Source organism: Rhododendron vialii, chromosome 9a (assembly GCF_030253575.1).
Source record: "Rhododendron vialii isolate Sample 1 chromosome 9a, ASM3025357v1".
In the NCBI taxonomy this organism is placed as follows: domain Eukaryota; kingdom Viridiplantae; phylum Streptophyta; class Magnoliopsida; order Ericales; family Ericaceae; genus Rhododendron; species Rhododendron vialii.
In genome coordinates, this window is record NC_080565.1 from 33,957,181 (window position 1) to 33,974,784 (window position 17,604).

Sequence of the window (17,604 nt, forward strand, 5' to 3'; positions counted from 1 at the left end):
TTACAATCTATAATTCTTCCATGAATGAAAGAATATACAAATGAAAGAATATAAAAAGGAAGGTATATCTTGTAAACTGGAGTAACATGTTTGGCAATACTGCTATGAAAACCGACCAGAAGCTCCGATCCTTTCTTTTCATTTCTTTACGTTTTTTTTTTTCTCCTTAAATTAGTGTTCGGAGTTGAACTATGTTTTTAGGTGGTTTGGCTTGACAAGCCACTTGAGATGAATTAATAATTCAAAAAAATTGACTTGAAACTAATAAATGCAATAAATAATTGGACGAGGACAAAAAAAAATAAAAATAAAAGAGCCTATTGACTTATCAATTGTTAACAGGTCAATTTTTCTTTATTGCATAAGGAAAATACATAAAGTTGTCAAATCAAGAGATACATGGAATAATTAACATAGAGATGCATATTATCAAATTAAGTTGCCCATTCATCCTAACTTCCCAAATTGTTCTTACCCTTCCTCGAACAGTATTTAAAAAAATATATATATGACATGGACTTTAATTTGTGAAATGAATATGCGTTTTGAGACATCTTAAAATAAAAAGAGAGACATAAAAAAAGAGACAGAGAATAATGTTTAATATAGTGGGTGAGTTTGATCTAACTTTTCAGAAATTTTTTGGCATAAACTTTTTGGTTGACCTCTAGATCATTTTTTTGTTTGTCTCGATGGGAAAATTCGAAAAAGCAAAAAACATATGTATAAATTAAAAAAGTTCACATAAAACGAGGAAAATGACCTAAAAAATTTAAAAAGTTAAAAAAAGACCTAAGAAAATAAAAATGGTATTAATTTTTTAGTCTTTTCCAAGTACATATTATGTTATCACCATTTTTTTGTAAATGGATATTATGTTATTACCATTTTATGTAAATGGATATTATTTATCGTCTGACACTCGAAGATTAGGTAAATTATACTTTATTGTAGGTTATTTTTCTCACTTTATATCTTGCCGTGTAGTACTCTTGTGAACTACTACAGTATAAACTATTTTTCTTGAGATAGATGTTAATATTAAATGGAGTGCCCAAATTAAATAAATTTTTGACACTTAAAAATGAGATAATTGAAATTACTCCATCGGATGAGATCGTGGTATCCTCACCCATAAATGAAGAAAAATACTAACTACGTACTAAAATACATATAAATCAAAGGGCAAGTTTTCAATACACACTCCTCTAAGGTGTGTACCATATGCACCTATTGCGTAATTTATATTGTGCCACTTTATAAAAAATTATTTGTAGGACCGGTCATTCATAACATTTTATTTCGTATCGTAACTTTTATACTAAAAATTCATAATTTTACATCAATATGATTCGTAACTTTTGAGTAATAGATTCATAATATTTTGGTATGTTTCAATGATGGTGTACATGATACACACTCAAATAAATAAGAGGTGGGTGCACTTTCCTAAATCAAATAGAAAGATGCGGATTTCACGACCTAGCAACATCACTGCGAAGCGGTACCGAGTGGTCTATTCAACTGCTCATTTCGACACGGATGGCTCAGAGTGAATCTGAATGCATAATAAAAATCTGAATTATCCAGTACTCGATTAACATTTGAGTCGTCAATTATCGAGATAAATGGCCGAATCGACAGCTTTTCATCAGTTTTGCAGGTACTGCTGCAGCATCCCCATTGAGAGAGAGAGAGAGAGAGAGAGAGAGAGAGAGAGAGAGGAGCTCTAAACAACTGGCACCAGACCACACCTCAGCACATGGTTTCCCCTTGTACCCCCGAGCAGCCTTCATCCAAACACCCCGCTCTCTCTCTCTCTCTCTCTCTCTCTCTCTCATAATCCAATCCCTTTCAGTTTATCTCTCTAGCCATTCCAACGCTGCTGCTGCCCTCACCCTCTTTCTTCTCGCGTAAGCAACTCTGCATTCGTATCTACAATCTCGTCCACCAATTACCTGTATAAGCAATGGAATCGCCCGATGCTCGTTACGCTTCCTCCACCGAGGCCCCACCGAACCAGTCTTCTCCTCGCGATTCACCGACTCGAGGTCCGTCTCTCTCTCTCTCTCTCTCTCTCTCTCTCTCTCTCTCTCTCTCTAACGCGCGCATTGATATGGATCTGTAGTATCTGATCTGTTATCTCTCGCCGTTGCGCTGCTTCAATTTGCATGGACGCATGTTGCGTTTCAATATTCCGACCGTATCTCTGTTTTGTGCTCATAACGATGGACAATTTTGAACTGCAATGTGAGATTTAAGAAAGAAATGCGTTCGTAGGTGATTGCCGTTCTTGTTGATTTGATCCGAGTTGAAACCCTAGAAACGGTCAATTTTGTACTGTTTGGTGTTTGGATTAATTAAGGTGAATTGGTTGGTCAAATGTGAACTTATTGAAAGTTCATTGCCGTTCTTGTTGTGTTGATCTAACTGGAAGCCCTAGAAGCGGTCGATTTTGGTGCATTGTGGTCCGGCTGCGTAGATTAAGGCGAAATGATAGGTCAAATGTGAGCGTATTGGAAGTTCGTTGCCGTTCTTGTTAAGTTGAAGCCCTAAAAGTGTTCAATTTTGGTGCATTTGGATCTGTTCGCTTAAATTAAAGTGAAATAATCGGTATATTGATGGGTTGAGGTAGATAATGTGGGATTTGGATGTTTTCGCTTGACTTGATTGCACTAATTTCGAGATTGAGCGGAATTCACTCTTCAGTCATTATATTCTATTGATGACTTTTGCGCTTATAATTTAGGGCTCTGATGGAATCTAATCTGTTTCGCACTCATAATAATGGACGATTTGCAATAACAATATGAGGATTAAAATGCATGCGAGCTTCGCTTTTTTTCCGATTCATTGGAGAGGTGAAAATCTGAGTCCCTTGTTGAATATTATGATGAATCAGTAATAATACCCATTAAGATGCTGGGGTTAACTTCTCCATACTCTTTTTGCTTTTCTGGACACGTGGGTTATTGTTTCGACGAAATAGCATTGCACTGATTTTTATGGCAATTGGGTGCAACAATGTCTGTTGCTCAGTAGGTTTCATTATTTTATTTGAGTTGCATATTACTTTTATAACTTTTTGTTATGATTTCTCATTTCTCTACTAATTGTGTCATGGACTCATGGGTTGCTCCAAAACAATGAAACTTTAATTTGTCCTCAAATATTTGTATACTAGGTCATGCATGAATGGTGTAATACGTTAAAAACAAAAGCTTTGTTCTTTTTGTAATCGTTGCCATTTTCAGAAGGTACGGAGAAGAACACACACATTAGGTTCCTGGTATCTAATGCTGAAGCTGGTTCAGTTATTGGGAAGGGTGGCACCACGATTTCTGAGTTTCAGTCTCAGACTGGAGCACGGATTCAGCTGTCACGAAATCATGAATTCTTTCCTGGAACATCCGACAGGATTATTATGGTATCTGGAACATTTGATGAGATACTCAGGGCAGTAGATCTAATTCTTTCTAAATTGCTTAATGAGGTACTAATCAATACATATCCGCTGTTAACATTATGTTCTGAACATGGATTGACACTTGACAGAATCGAACTTTTGTTTCCCAGTTTTGTGTTGAAGATGGTGAAGACGTTGACCCAAAGTCGAAACTTAGACTGATTGTACCAAATAGCTCTTGCGGTGGAATAATTGGGAAGGGTGGCGCCAACATAAAGTATGAATGCTGCTCATTTTTATTTGTCTGTTAAAAGTTTGTTATGGTTGCTATATTTCCCCCAAAGAAGAAGCATCTCATGCCTAAACTGTTGTCATTCATGCCTTAGCAAATGTGCTGGGTATCTTTATCATTTCTTCTATTTTCCATTATCTACTGAACAAATAATTCAGTACTGCTATCGTGTATTTTGATTTTCATACATTGCATGTTCATCCTCGGTCATTCAGAATTCATTTGATACTGTAGTTTTTCTCTATTTCTTTTTAGCTGTTGTATTCGTTGTAATTTGGTTGGAAACTTGAAAGATGTGATGGATATGCTACATAATTTATATAAGTGGCTCATCCTTGAATCAGTTTGCGTGATAGGTTTCTTCACTTCATAACGTAGTCTTCAAGATTCAGTTGGTCCACTTGACTAATTGATGTGGTGGTAGATAGGGGAAACAAAATCCAACTAATAGGGTATTCTCTGTGAGTAAGGGCTATTAGGTTTTTACATGATGGATTGATTATTGGGCTGTGTGAACGGGCACAAGTTGGTTGTCAATGGACTAGTGCTAGCCCGTGCCTACGGCACTACGCATTCCGGTTTGAAGGGGATAACAGTTGTGTGATTTAGGTAAAAACCATGGGCACTTAACCGGGAAGTGGGAGGATGCACTACAGCCTTTGAATCAAATGAATCTAAGCCGTTCCAACAACTTGTCCCCACACCCTTCTGTTTTATAATAGAGATTGGAGAGAGGAGAAACTATATGGCAAAGGCTTGCCTAAAGGAATTATGCGAGGCAAGATAATGTGCAGGATCAGTATCGTTGGAAGTTCGGTACAAGTACAAAATGTAGACAGGTTTTATGTGAATTGGTCTAGGATTGCCGGCCGCAGTAGTCTGGCAATTATGTTTTGTTACTTTTTTAAAGTCATAGTTATGGTCTTGATGGATGCCTTAAATCCTATTTTTCTGTACAGAATGTGATTTGATAGAGCTAAGATACAGATCTACAAATCAGAAATTGAGAAGGAGAGAGAAATGACTCAAGTCACTCAACGGAGAAATACAGAGTAAGAGAAGAGAGAGAGGAAAGCGGCAGCTAAGTTAGGGAATCCCAATTTGAATCAGATCAGCCCTTTTAAAGTGTTAGGGCTTTTTTAAAAGTGAAATGGGTTAAGTCGTTTAGTGTTATCTGTTTTTTCCTAATGTATTTTTTACTCTAGTAACGTGGAGACTTGATCTTTGTTTCTTCTAGCTAACTTCTCAAAATCTATATCTTCCAACTGTCATGTGGTTAAGTAATCAATGCTCAAAATGTGACTCAAGGTTATGAATCCCATATCGTGCTGGCTGGTATGTACCGGTATTGTCCAAATCCGGGACCCTACGCCTCTAATTTCATCCCGGCTCAAATACTGGACAGTACCGGAGGGTACCAGCCAGTATTGGACGGTACCAGAGATACCGGCCAATACCGACCGGTACCGGACAACTTTTAAATTTATTTTTTTCTTCAAGTACCGGACTACCGGTTGGAACCGGTCAGTACCGGATGATACCAGACAAATATCAAATGGTACCGGACAAATACCAGACTACTTTTTATTTTTAATAAATGTGTATATTATACTACACCAAGCTTCTACTAAGGGCGCCCTTAACTTGTTAAATTAAGGACTTCCCCTTTCCCGATCAAATGTTATCCGAACCATTCAATGTGTGCAGAATGTGATTTTAAGGGTACACGCGAGAAATTGGCAAAAAATATGACCGGGAAGGGCTTGATCTGAGCAATTTTTCATAAAAATGCATTTACAGCGTTTTTATGAAAAACTGCTTGGATCAAGCTCTTCCCGGTCTTATTTTTTGCCAATTTCTCTCATGCACCCTTGAAATCACGTTTTAAACACATTGAACGGTTCAGATTATCAAAATTTGATCGGGAACAATGTCAAACTCATGAGGTTCTTAACTTCGCAAGTTAAGGCCGCCCTTAGTAGAAGGGGACTGTACCATACTATAAATTCTTTTATGTGGGAAAATAACTCTAATAGCGATAAATTAAACGGTACCCAATATCTCACCGGTATTAGTATGTACCATACTAGTGGGAAAACCAGTACTCAAGCCGGTACGGTATTCAGAACCTTGATGTGACTACTTCTAGTGGATGTCAAGTCAACACCTAATTAAGGCTATAAACAAACAGAAAGTGGATATTGGATATTACAGAATTAGTGTTGGATTTCAAGCTGTAGCAAGCATCAAACATGAAAGCATTGCTCTGGCAATGCCTGTTACTTGAGCGATGAACTCTTTAAGCATTATGCCATTGAAAGCTGTGGTTAAGGGGTAGGCTTCTTCACTGTAGACATTTCCTTCAAGGGGAGGCAATGAGACATCATTGGAACGTAAAAGTGTTGTTTTAATTGGTTAGTGGAAGCATGCACAGCTAATATGATTGTCAGTTTCATCTAAGATCTGTTAGTATCCTAGTCAAGTCCTAATTATAGGTTAGTTGTATCTATCTCACATTTATGGAATTCGTTTGGGTAAGGCCATCTTAATGCGTCTAGGTTCATGCAGATTTCTTAGCGAACAAGTTGGGGTTCTTGCTTTACATTGTCATGATATTTTTGGACTTTGCTTTCAGCTATCATTTCCAAGCCTTTCTTGCTTTCCCCATCTTGTAACTCACTTCTAAGTTGAAGTGTACCTTGAAAAATCTTGTATGTGATTGTCACACGGTTGAACCATTCGTCTCATAGATGGACACTCAGGACATGTGAAGTAGCTATGTGAAACGTGAGACACAGTGCTATGGCCATGGACATGAAGGTATGAACAATTGGGCTTGCTTTTGGGCATATTCCCTACCTGTTTTCTCGGTCAGTTTATAGGCGGCGACACTTTTTAGTCTACAATTGTCAGCGTCAGAATTTTATCCCCCTGCTGGCTGCATCTCTCTGAACCTAGGATCACTTGAGTTACTTTTGGAACTATCACTGCACCTTTACTGCTACATGCTAGATTTCATGGGTGGGAAGTTATGCCTCTCTCCATAGCTTCACATTGAGATTGGAGGACTACCTAAGATGCTCATCTGTGCAGCATTTTGTTGAGAATCTTGCGAAATGGTTATCTAGAAGCCACCTTCTGCAGATTTTGAAGCAAGTAGTCATGAATTACCCTGTCCTTTTTACAGTGGGAGCAATTGACTTGTTCAAAATTACTCTGATTTTGCATTGTTGATTGCGCTGGTAATCAAGGACAAGGATCCAAGCTGTTAGTTATTTTTTCTTTTAAATGCAAATCCTCGGAGGGCAAGAGAATGAGGAAATGAAAAGAAAATTAAAGAAAGAAGAGGAATCTAGTTGGTTCAAAATGTAGTTGATCCCACTGACGCACTAAGGATCTGAATCTATGTATTTTTTTTATTGGCGACACTGTAGAACCATATTGAGCACGACCTCTGATGGTATTGCACGCAGCAGGATGCCTGTGTATAGGTTGGTTGGCTTTGTTATCGTAATTGTGGAATGTTTTTGTAATGTGGTTGAAGGAAGATTGGAACAACCAAGTTTGACTGTTTGAGGATTATTACTGCGAGACAGGTCTTCTGTTTTGAGTAGGTAAGACCTGCATTTGGATCTTTGGTGCCTGTCACTCGATCTGTGTATCTAGGGGATCAAGCATCAAAGTGACTTCTTCTCGTTCTCAGTTAGGAGAGAGTTTTCTGTACTATAAATCCTTGTCCTGTCAGTATGTGATTGAGTGATTGTCTGATTGATTATCTTCATGATGGTTGGATGGTTTTGCTTCCTGTGGATTAGTTAGACTATGTTACTGTAAATCATATTTCATTTTGTTCAGTCAACATTCTTTGAATTAATTGGTTTTGAATTCTCCTCACCACAAAGTTGTTTCAATTATGTTGATTTTACTCAACAATGTCCATTTTCTTGTTACAACAATGTCCATTTTCTTGTTACAGTACGTGAAAAATGTGTTGCGTATTGATTAGTGATTACGGATGTTCGTATAAATTGTTTGAGCAGATCATTTATTGAAGACTCTCGAGCTGGAATTAAGATATCTCCGCTAGATAACAACTTCATTGGGTTGAATGATAGGCTAGTGACACTGACTGGTACTCTAGATGAACAGATGCGGGCTGTTGAGTTGATTATGTTAAAGTTGGCTGAGGATCCTCATTATGCCCAATCCTTTAGTGCCCCCTTTCCATATGCAGGTATGATCTTCCTTTATTATTTACTTTTGCTGATGATTCTTATATTCCAGTGGTAGCTGTTATTTTTTAGATGGATTGTTGGTGTATTTGTTTTTGTTGTTTGGTATATCTTGTGCACAACCTTTATAACCAAATTATTTAGGGGCCGACTATTTGCAACCACAAATTTCCTGAACGTAGCCTGTTTATACTATGGTACACATTTCATTTGCATATGAAAACAGGCTACGTTCAGAAAATTTGTGGTTGCAAATAGTCCGGCCCTACCAATTTATCTAAATGATCATTTAGATCACTTTATCCCAAATTAGGCTTGAAATATCGCCGAAGCAGTGAATTCGGCATTTGAAGTCCTTTGTTGTGATTTTTAGTCTCTTACTTTTAGCTTCACTGATACTTAATTTGGAATCCCTTCATCTTGGTTTTTGTAAGTGTTTTGTGTTGCTAGTGCGGAAGTCTGAAGCTCCTTTTCACAAGGAACATCAATTGATTTTGGTTTCCTCTGCTAGTTTTGGTATCAAATAGCTCTGGAGACATGTTGGTTAGAGAAAAGAAGGGAGCATTTGGATTTCAATTTGCTGATGTGGCGCATAAGTTTAAGACATGTTATTGCATATAACACATTTTATTCCCATTAGCTAAGTGTCGTGTGGTTTGTGCAACATTCCGAAGCTCCTGTTAGTAATAAAACTAATACTTTGGTGACCATATTTTGGGTACCATGTGCTGTGTCACCCTTGTATTGGTATTCTACCAGTGCTTGGGTAACACATCACATGGTCACCAAAATGTGGTCACTGTTACATGGTTTTGGATAGAAGTCAACCTCAAAAGCTAGCTCTTGAAGTCAGAGTGCCCTCACGCGTGTATACTTCATATTACTTTGCTACCCAAGCGATGTGGGACTTCGCTTCACACCCTCCCTCACGTGCAGCCTGCTCACTTGGCAACACCTGCCGCGTGCAGGCCAAATTTGGTCACCATAGCATTGCTCTAGTATGAAACATCAATCGCTTTTCAAAGCAAAGTGTCCTAGGTGTCTATATGACATGTAGATGTACCTGAGATTTTAATGAAGCAAGAATTCGGAAGCCAATTCCTAATCATGTAGAATCCATTTGACAACCAGTACCTGCAATCCATCCGGCATATCCTGGTCTTAAAATTGTTGTTAGGTGGTTGAAACAAGTTAGGTGAACCAGAAACTTGCCCCGTCAGAGATTTTGAATCTGTTTGTTTGTTGAACTTCTCTTGGTTTTAGTAACAGGTAAAATGTGAAGAAAAGCAGTTGGCAGAGATGGCCAATCTAAAAATTGTGCAAGAAGTAGTGTGGCTCTTTTACTTGACATAGGCTATAGGAAGTAGATCATAATAGCTTCACATTTATGCTCTATTGTGATGCTCGGTAAACACTAAAAACTATATGGTTGATGGGCCTGGTGGCACATACAATGTCTTATTAAAGACCAAGAGGGAAGTAGAATATCTGACTAAACTTTTACCCTTCTTTGCTCACCAACCCATTGCTAACATCATATCCCTAGTCAGGGATCTTTGAGAAAATTGATGCCACTGTTCCTAGTTGACACATGTTGATAGCCTCTCTCTGCTTAATATGTTAGTAGTGCCTGGCTGCCTGGCATATGTAGAATTGAAAATATCTGTAAGGCCTTTCAGCAAAAGCATTGAGGGGTTTTTCTGCTTGTGTTCTCGATGTAAATAAGTGGTTGATATCTTCATTCCACAGTAACTTCGCTAGTTTTTAGTGATTGCTTCATTAATTCTTGACAGAAGGTTCCAGGAAAGAAAGGAAAGATTGATGACGCTACTTTTGGTGGGCAAACTGTTGTAGTTCGGGCCTTTGGGGATGCACAAATGCTGATAATTTGCAATTGTCTCAGAAATTACTAGTATGGTACCAAGGTTTTTTTATATGTGTTGGGTGCATTCAGCCCCTAACACGCTCCCCGGACCCATCACAGCAGGAGAGTTTAGTGTCCAACTTTTTGGCCATCATGTTTTATGCTGCCGTGTAACATATTAGAAGGGAAATTAATTATGAAATTAGCAGTTATATTTCAAGTACTATTGATTGTTTCATATAATAACTTCTGTGGATGTATGGAATACTTTTGTGTTGTGATGAGTCTGAATTGTTCTCGGAAAAGTTAATAGCTTCTTAGTTTTCTTCAATTTGTATTTTAGGTGTTTCATTTGCTGTTTATCATGGTAGTCCATCTACGTCTGTCCTTCCTTCTGTTGGAACAGCAGCAGCATACAATGCAATGAACTATGGGGCAAATGGAGCTGGCGTAAAGTTTCAGAATAATAAGGTCCATTCTCCTCCTTGAACATTCTTCCCTTGGTCAATTTTTGGATCTTAGATGTGGGGAGGGATTTGTGAAGGGCCTAAAAATGGGTAGGGGATTTTACTTCATTGTCATATTGTATGCTATGAAGTATATCCCTCAAAAAAGCCCTGCACATATCCTAAATTGAAGCACAGCCTCAGTGTCATTGCTGAGGTTTTCAAATATTCATGGAACTTGTGATTTGTTGTAATAGTACTCATTTAAATATGGCCGGAGCAGCTAGAGCTGGACTTTTACTTGGAAATCCCATGCTTGTGTTTGTCTTTTGTTTTTTGTCCAAGGATACTATAAAAATAAACAGTGCTAGAGTGCATGCTGATATCCTAAATGCTTTGCATTCTCCGTGTAATGAAGATTCAGGTTGATGTTCTTATATCTTGTCAGACAGGTATAGGTCAATGCTGGATCTACGTCAATTAAAACAAAATCCTTTATAGCTCATCGCTCACGTCATATTTCCATATCTTCTATAGCACTCTGTCATTTGGCTCCAATATCGCGGAATTTTAACTTCATTAGAAATCACGCTCTGTTAATTATTGTTAGCTGGTTGAAATGGTTTCCTAGTTGATTACCTTGATGATCTTTCCTCAAGTCCTTATGTCTGTAATTGGAGGGTGTGGTTGCTTTATTCTTTGTTAATTTTTCTTTTAATCATGAAATAGTCATAATGCTTATGGTCCTCATCCTCCTCTTCATGAAATGTGAAATGCGGTTGTGCCACTTAAAGTTAAGATATGCGGTTCTTTCATAAAATGGTGTTCGGTGCATGGCAGTCTTGTGGCTAATGATTCTGTTTGAAGGAGGAGACATAATTAGTAATTAAGAATATTAGTCAAAATAGAATTATCCGCGGCCACCAATCGCAATCCATGTCATTAGTGGTAGACAAGGAGTGAAGAATTTTCGGACCATGTATTTTTTCATTTCTCTTTGTTTTTATGGCTATATATGTCGAATGGTGAATCTTTTTTGGCTGCCCTGCCTCCTTGTTGCTAATTTTTGTGCAACAAGGAGGAGTGAGTTGTGGAGTTATGTTTTCTGCTTGATCTTTTGCGTTATTGGGTTGGAGCGCAATGCTAGGGTGGTCGAGTTGTTCCGCGATAATGGATCTCTATGGGATAGGGTGTGTTTACCTTCTTTTTGGGCTTGGTCTCTCCTCCCTTTAAGGGGATTCTGCTTCCTCTTTTTTATTATATATTTCTGGAGACTAGAGGAGGGTTTGTGATTTCTAGGATGAGGCTTTTGTTTATCTTGTTTCTTTCTTTTTTAGTTGGTGGACTTGTTGTCCCCTTCTTGTTTTGTACTTTTCTCTTCTTTTATTACTACAATATTGTGATAGCCAATAAAGACAACAAAAATCTGCTCCGTGGGCTACCCTCTTGTGAACTGAAGGTCCTCAAAGCAGGCAAAAGGAATAATTGATTGTATGTTGGCAGTTGGCACTTGCAACATTATTAAACCAACAATGTGAATGAGCATGGGCACTGTAGTTTGTCCAGAACTTCAATCGATGCCAGCCGTGGTCCTTTCCACTTTCTGTTCATCTGGAAGGAATAGAAATTCATGGTTGCTGTTATTTGTTCAAGCAATCAAGATTTGGTGCTCATTTTATTTGAGAAAATTCACATGTATTCTAGTCTTATATTTTCATTACGAGGAACTAAATTTCTAACTTCTCTCTTGCTTCATGTAATCTGGTCTAGATGAAAAGCAAGGTGCTTTATAGCTTTCGGTGCTGATAGTTCAAACTTTTCTTTTGAATTCATTGGATTGTGCAATCTATTTGGCGGAATTTCCCACTACTTTATCCGAGTTTGATTTAGAGAAGGCCTCGTGGTGTTGTGCAGGAGGACCGGAGTACCTCGGTGACCATTGGTGTGGCAGATGAGCACATTGGTGTTGTTGTGGGCCGTGGTGGAAAAAACTTAATGGAAATCAGTCAGGTGCCATTCTAGAAGATTTGGCTCTGTTTCTTTTGATAATGTTAGTTTTCTTGGAAGCACGAATGCTCACTATGTGCTTTGACTTTGGCAGGTTAGTGGGGCTAGGATCAAAATATCAGATAGAGGTGATTTCATGTCTGGAACATCCGATAGGTATGATAACTGTCTGCACTCATCTGCCTTCTGCCAGTTGGGCCACTGAATTTGTAACGGAAATAAAAATGCAGAGACCCTTAGATAATAAAATAGAACAATGTTGCTGAGGTGTGAGCCTTTCATTGCAAAAAAAAAAAGGCCCATCTACAAGAATGCCACAACTGCATCATTCTAGTGGGAGATTTCTTTATAAAACTTTAGGAAGGATGGACTTTCCTTCCATGAGAGTGCATCGACTCTTGTTGGGGTGAGCATTGAGCATGGACCCAATTGGTTCAGTTTTACGGTTCCACTTCGAGTTTTGAGAACCTGTTTAGATATCGTAGTTTTTTATTCACGCATACACTCAGTGGTTTTGTTCGCCTGGTTTGGCAGGAAAGTGACTATCACAGGGTCACAAAGGGCAATCCGTGTAGCGGAGGCCATGATATCACAGAAAGTAGCATCGGCTTCTGACCGGTGATGGATTAATTGTATAATTTTCTCATCTTCCCTTGAGAAGTATGTGAGTCAGTTGATCGACCTTCCATTTCTATATACATTCAACTAATTTTGGCATACGATGTAACAATGAAATTGGATCTCTGCTGGGACCTCAGAGGACCCATAGGTTTTGTTGAAGAGAGCTTCGTTGATTTATTCTTAGATTACAGGAAATATAGGGCACAATTGTCGAGTTTAAATTTGTTGAGATAGCCCAATAGAACTGTTTGTTGACTTGTATACCTATTTATATTCTATTTGCAGTTGTAGCTTCCAATTAGCTTCAAACTAACTTCATTATCTGAACTCTACTCATTGAGTGGTAGAATATTTAATTAGCTTGAAACTAGCTTTATTGAAAATGCTTTACTAAATATTATTTCAGTCAGAATTCTCGCTCTTTTAACTCGTAATAATGAGCTTTGTGTGCCTGCGTTTATCAGACTATTTTTGGATGGAAACTGATTGGAAAACAGGTGCCCACACGCAATTTGGACACAGATGTGATGATCACAAGCGTCCGATGCTATGGGCTCAAACATGTATCTTTTGGGGTACATGCATCGGACAGTTTTGGACGCATTTGTGTTCGGTTTTGTGTCCATACATGTGTCCAGACGGAGAATTGCTCCTTTTGGATCAGAGAGTTGTATTTGCTAGGAGGCATGATTAAAGATTATTGTAGGGGAAAGTCGAAAACCTGCTGAAAATTTCCTTAAAAATAAAGTTCTCTTTATGGATTTATTAAGTCATAGTAGGTACTAATGTACTGTACTGGGGAAGCGAGTATACATGCAGATATGCAACGTCCTCAAACCACTTTTCTCCTATAAATATGGTGAAGCTCCGCTGCAATTTTATTTCCGACTTAGACAGGCAAATGATTGAATGGTAGTACCATTATTAGAGAAGACGGGCAGCAAGTTCACGGCTCATTGGCGTCCTGATCGCTGCCATACCCAGGCCCATACCCTGAACCATAACCAGAGCCACTACCTGACCCATATCCAGACCCACCTCTGCCGCCACCCCCGCCACCTCCTCCTCCGCCTCCACCGCCGCCGCTACCACTTCCATATCCAGACCCGCTGCCACTTCCATAGCCAGACCCGCTTTCGGAGCCGTACCCTAAACCTCCACCGCCGCCGCCGCCTCCACCTTGTCCACCGCCACCACCACCTCCTGTTCCACTACCAGACCCGTAGCCGGATCCACTCCCAGACCCATACCCAGAGCCGGAACCACCTTTGCCTCCACCCCCACCCCCACCTCCACCGCCACCTCCACCTCCACCACCTTCGCCCTTGGAACCACCATACCCAGAACCACTCCCAGATCCGTAACCGGATCCACCACCAGAACCTGACTTGAGTGTCGAACCACCACCACCACCACCACCTCCACCCCCTCCTCCCCCACCTTTCTTACTACCAAAGATAGCCTTGGATGACCTAGCTGCAACGCAGAGGTCTACAAAGAGCAAACCCAAGAATGCAATACCAATCACTTTAGAATAACTAACCATATTTAAACAATGTCAAATGGAATGTGAATACTCTCTCTCTCTCTCTCTCTCTCTCTCTCTCAATGTTATGTACGTCAATGTATAGGTAGCAGTAGTGCTTGACAGAACCACTGGTTGCGAAGAAAATCGTCCGGGTAGGGGCACCTTTATATAGGCTTTGTGAAGCTTCACTTTCAGTAAAGTAGGATGGTTTCTAGTAGCTTCCTGGTTAATTAGATAAGGCAAAGCTGGAAAAATGAAACACGTTAAGTAGGTTAGTGGTGTTGGTGATGTGGGTTGGCGGTGGTGCTATATACTATCATAGGAGTGAGATTAATGATGGTGGTGGACTGTGTTGTCTTCTCAGTTCTCTCTATCTGTCCATGCAATACCTACCCCTCTCTCTCTCTCTCTCTCTCTCTCTCTCTCAAAATAGAGCCTTACAGTTTGCTTCCACTTTTGACTCGAGATTGTAAACTACTATCTGAGGAAATGGGACCAACTGGATTCACTCCGTCTTTGTCCTTGTGTCCACACTGGGGTGCCACTTTGAGTGCATCAAAAAGTTTTCCCCCCAATCCCACTCACACCCCCTTTCGATGGTAAGAGAAGGCCAAACAAAAAAGGGTTTCAGAGTCAATCAAAAAACTCTATTTTTGTATTTTTTTTTTCATTTTCATCAAAATACTTGATTCGAATGAGTGATTTAGCCAGAAATCATAACTTTTTTCTTTTCTCTTCTTTCATAATAAAAACCCTCCCTCCAAAGGGGCTTTCAAAAGTGTTTAGATTGAATTAATCCTGCTTGTTCATTTTCCAATTTTCAGCTTTTGACGTTTGGTGCAATAGAGAAAATGTTTAGAATCCTTGACTTAATACCATTTATTTTGCTAGCTAGTGTACAAGGATTCTAAAATCTCGTATAGATGTTAAGTCAATGAGATATAGAAAATGTTTCATGATTTTTTAATTCGAAGTTCTAGATCGATCTTGAATAAATATTTCTTGTTTTTTTCTGAACTACATTTTCCTAGTTTCATGTTAGTTGTCTTTGTTTTATACCATGGTTATTAGAATCTCAAATTCTAATATTACCAACATATACTTTAAAAACTCGTTTTTATCGAGATCAAGTTATTCAACTGTCAATACAGGGAAAAGAAAAATCAAATACATGACGTTTCGAGGCACATTTCATGCATTTTAATGCACTTTTTCCTCTTTTTTTTAGACGCTTTACATTTATCAACTAAATTTTATTGATTTTATAGACAGCCCAATACATTGTTTCACATTATTCCTTGAAAAAAGATGACTATATTCACTAAATTACTCAAGGCCACAAATGTCCACTAACCACCTTTTTTTTGGCTAGACGATAGGTGTGAAGGCTGAAGCGAAATCACCCGTCGCTTGGGTACCAAAATAATATGAAGAATATAAATGTGAGGACACCCTCACTTTAATAGCTAGCTTTTGAGGTTGAGTTTCACCTAAGAACGTGTAACATGGTATCAGAGCCGGGTATGCCAAAAGTGCGTGTCCCTGACCTACATGCAGCAGGTACTGCTTGGTACTACCGCATGCTTCAAAAGAGCCCTATGTACACGACTAAGGCTCTGTTCTAGAACTTAATATAAGTATTTATTTTTTAAGAAGACAATTTCAAGCTCAAAATTTACGCCAAGAATTTTTCTACCATTATGGATCTTGTTTGATAGATCTTATCGAGATCTTTTATACAGTACAAAAAAAAATCAAAAAATTATTTTTCATTTACATTAATTTTTAGTTTGAAAATGTGAAATAAATACTTATTTTTTAAGAAGGTGTTCTGGAACGGAGCCTAATTCGCAAAACCCCAACGCCACGTGTTCCTAGCCTGCATGCGACAAGTACTGCATGGTACTACAAGAGATAGCTACATGATTAACGCGCAAAACTCCAAACGTCGCATGTACCTAGCCTGCACGTGGCAAGTACTGCTTGGTACTGCATGCTCCAAAAGAGCCCTACACTACTAATGCGCGAAACCCCAACGTCCACAAATGTCCACTTACCCACTCCAAATTCCTGTCAGACTGCAAGAGAGAGGCGTTTCTCTCCGGACAATGCTACTCATATAACAAATCCAAACACAACGACTCACACAACCTCGCATACATGTGGAGCCCATACATAGTAGTATGTGTGGAGCCCACATGTATGTAAAAGATTGTGTTTGGTATTATGTGAGTTATCATTTTTGTTTCTATATATCCTTCCTTCATTTGTACGCTCAGAAAGAACAAATGGCAGTATGGCACTTAAGCTTTCTTCTTTACTTTGGTGCCCACAGCTTCCAGGGACTCCATTATTATGCATAATAGCAATTAACACGCGTTGCTTTATTTGCAGTACTTTGCTCTCAAGTCTCAATCGTCATCTTAGTGGATCATCCATTGAGCCTTGTTGTCATGTCTTGCTGAGTTTGATTTTCTCCTCACCTACCACAGCTTCTATAATTAAGTTGTTAAATTGGACGCATTGTCCAAATTGGCTTCTTAAATTTAATTTTTTTTTTGTAATGCATGATATCTCGGGTCAGCTTACGCATACTTTGGACTAATCTCTAGTTCCAACAATTTCTACCACACATTTTTTCACACGCTTGCGTACGTGGTGAGGTGGCTTCCAAGAGATACTAACAAGGGGAATTGAACCCGAGATTTTAGGATGAAGCAAATCTCAAGTCACAGGTCAAGACCACCAAGTCAAGTTAGTTAATCCCTTGGGATTAATCAACTTCTTTTTTGGGAAAGCGTAAGAACTTCATTGATAAGAGAATGGGAAAAATTCAAAAAAAGTACCGTTGAACTTACACTGCAATGTCCCATAGGTCTCCAAACTTAACGTATTTTCAATTTAACCTTCAAAATTTACCAAAAACTTACAATTAAGCCTTTACCGTCATCTTTCGTCAAGTTACAAACAGGGGATGATGATGTGTCCCTCCTGCTTTCGTTTTGGAGGGAAATTCCTACCCGTGAGCGGCACAAGTGTGAAAAATGGGGCGTATAACTCCTTACTCTCACTCCTCACCTCTCTCTCCCAATCGAATAAAAAAGAAGGAAAATTGGGTTTATGAAATCTTGATGCTTCCACTTTCTTAAACTTGTCATCAATCTGTACCTAGGATTTCTAAAATCGTTTAAAAAATGGTTTGATTCTT

The 17,604-nt window shown here is 38.9% G+C and overlaps 2 protein-coding genes across 5 annotated transcripts; one reads left to right on the forward strand and one right to left on the reverse strand.

Moving 5' to 3' along the window:
- Window positions 1-1,696: 1,696 nt before the first annotated feature.
- Window positions 1,697-13,181, forward strand: LOC131300270 (protein BTR1). 4 transcript variants are annotated; one of them, XM_058326013.1, is made up of 8 exons: window positions 1,697-2,051; window positions 3,255-3,493; window positions 3,577-3,683; window positions 7,739-7,932; window positions 10,138-10,265; window positions 12,155-12,250; window positions 12,342-12,403; window positions 12,782-13,181. In XM_058326013.1, the coding sequence occupies exons 1-8, from the start codon at window positions 1,970-1,972 to the stop codon at window positions 12,867-12,869; spliced, it is 996 nt and encodes a 331-aa protein (XP_058181996.1). In that variant the 5' UTR covers window positions 1,697-1,969; the 3' UTR covers window positions 12,870-13,181. The 4 variants fall into 4 exon arrangements, with proteins under 4 accessions (XP_058181996.1, XP_058182000.1, XP_058181999.1 ...); XM_058326017.1 differs by having other exon boundaries at window positions 1,699-2,051; window positions 10,204-10,265; XM_058326016.1 differs by having other exon boundaries at window positions 1,721-2,051; window positions 10,201-10,265.
- A 418-nt stretch (window positions 13,182-13,599) lies between these two features.
- On the reverse strand, window positions 13,600-14,873 carry LOC131300271 (putative glycine-rich cell wall structural protein 1). The gene has a single exon (XM_058326018.1). The coding sequence runs from the start codon at window positions 14,412-14,414 to the stop codon at window positions 13,815-13,817; it is 600 nt and encodes a 199-aa protein (XP_058182001.1). The 5' UTR covers window positions 14,415-14,873; the 3' UTR covers window positions 13,600-13,814.
- Window positions 14,874-17,604: the final 2,731 nt, after the last annotated feature.

What these genes read in the sequence shown, in the direction of transcription:
- LOC131300270 (XM_058326013.1), top strand. Translation starts at nt 1,970, where the DNA reads ATGGAATCGCCCGATGCTCGTTACGCTTCCTCCACCGAGGCCCCACCG. An exon ending in TTTCTAAATTGCTTAATGAG is followed by an intron (nt 3,494 to 3,576) that starts GTACTAATCAAT and finishes TTTGTTTCCCAG; the next exon opens with TTTTGTGTTGAAGATGGTGA. An exon ending in ACTTAATGGAAATCAGTCAG is followed by an intron (nt 12,251 to 12,341) that starts GTGCCATTCTAG and finishes TGACTTTGGCAG; the next exon opens with GTTAGTGGGGCTAGGATCAA.
- LOC131300271 (XM_058326018.1), bottom strand. Translation starts at nt 14,414, where the DNA reads ATGGTTAGTTATTCTAAAGTGATTGGTATTGCATTCTTGGGTTTGCTC.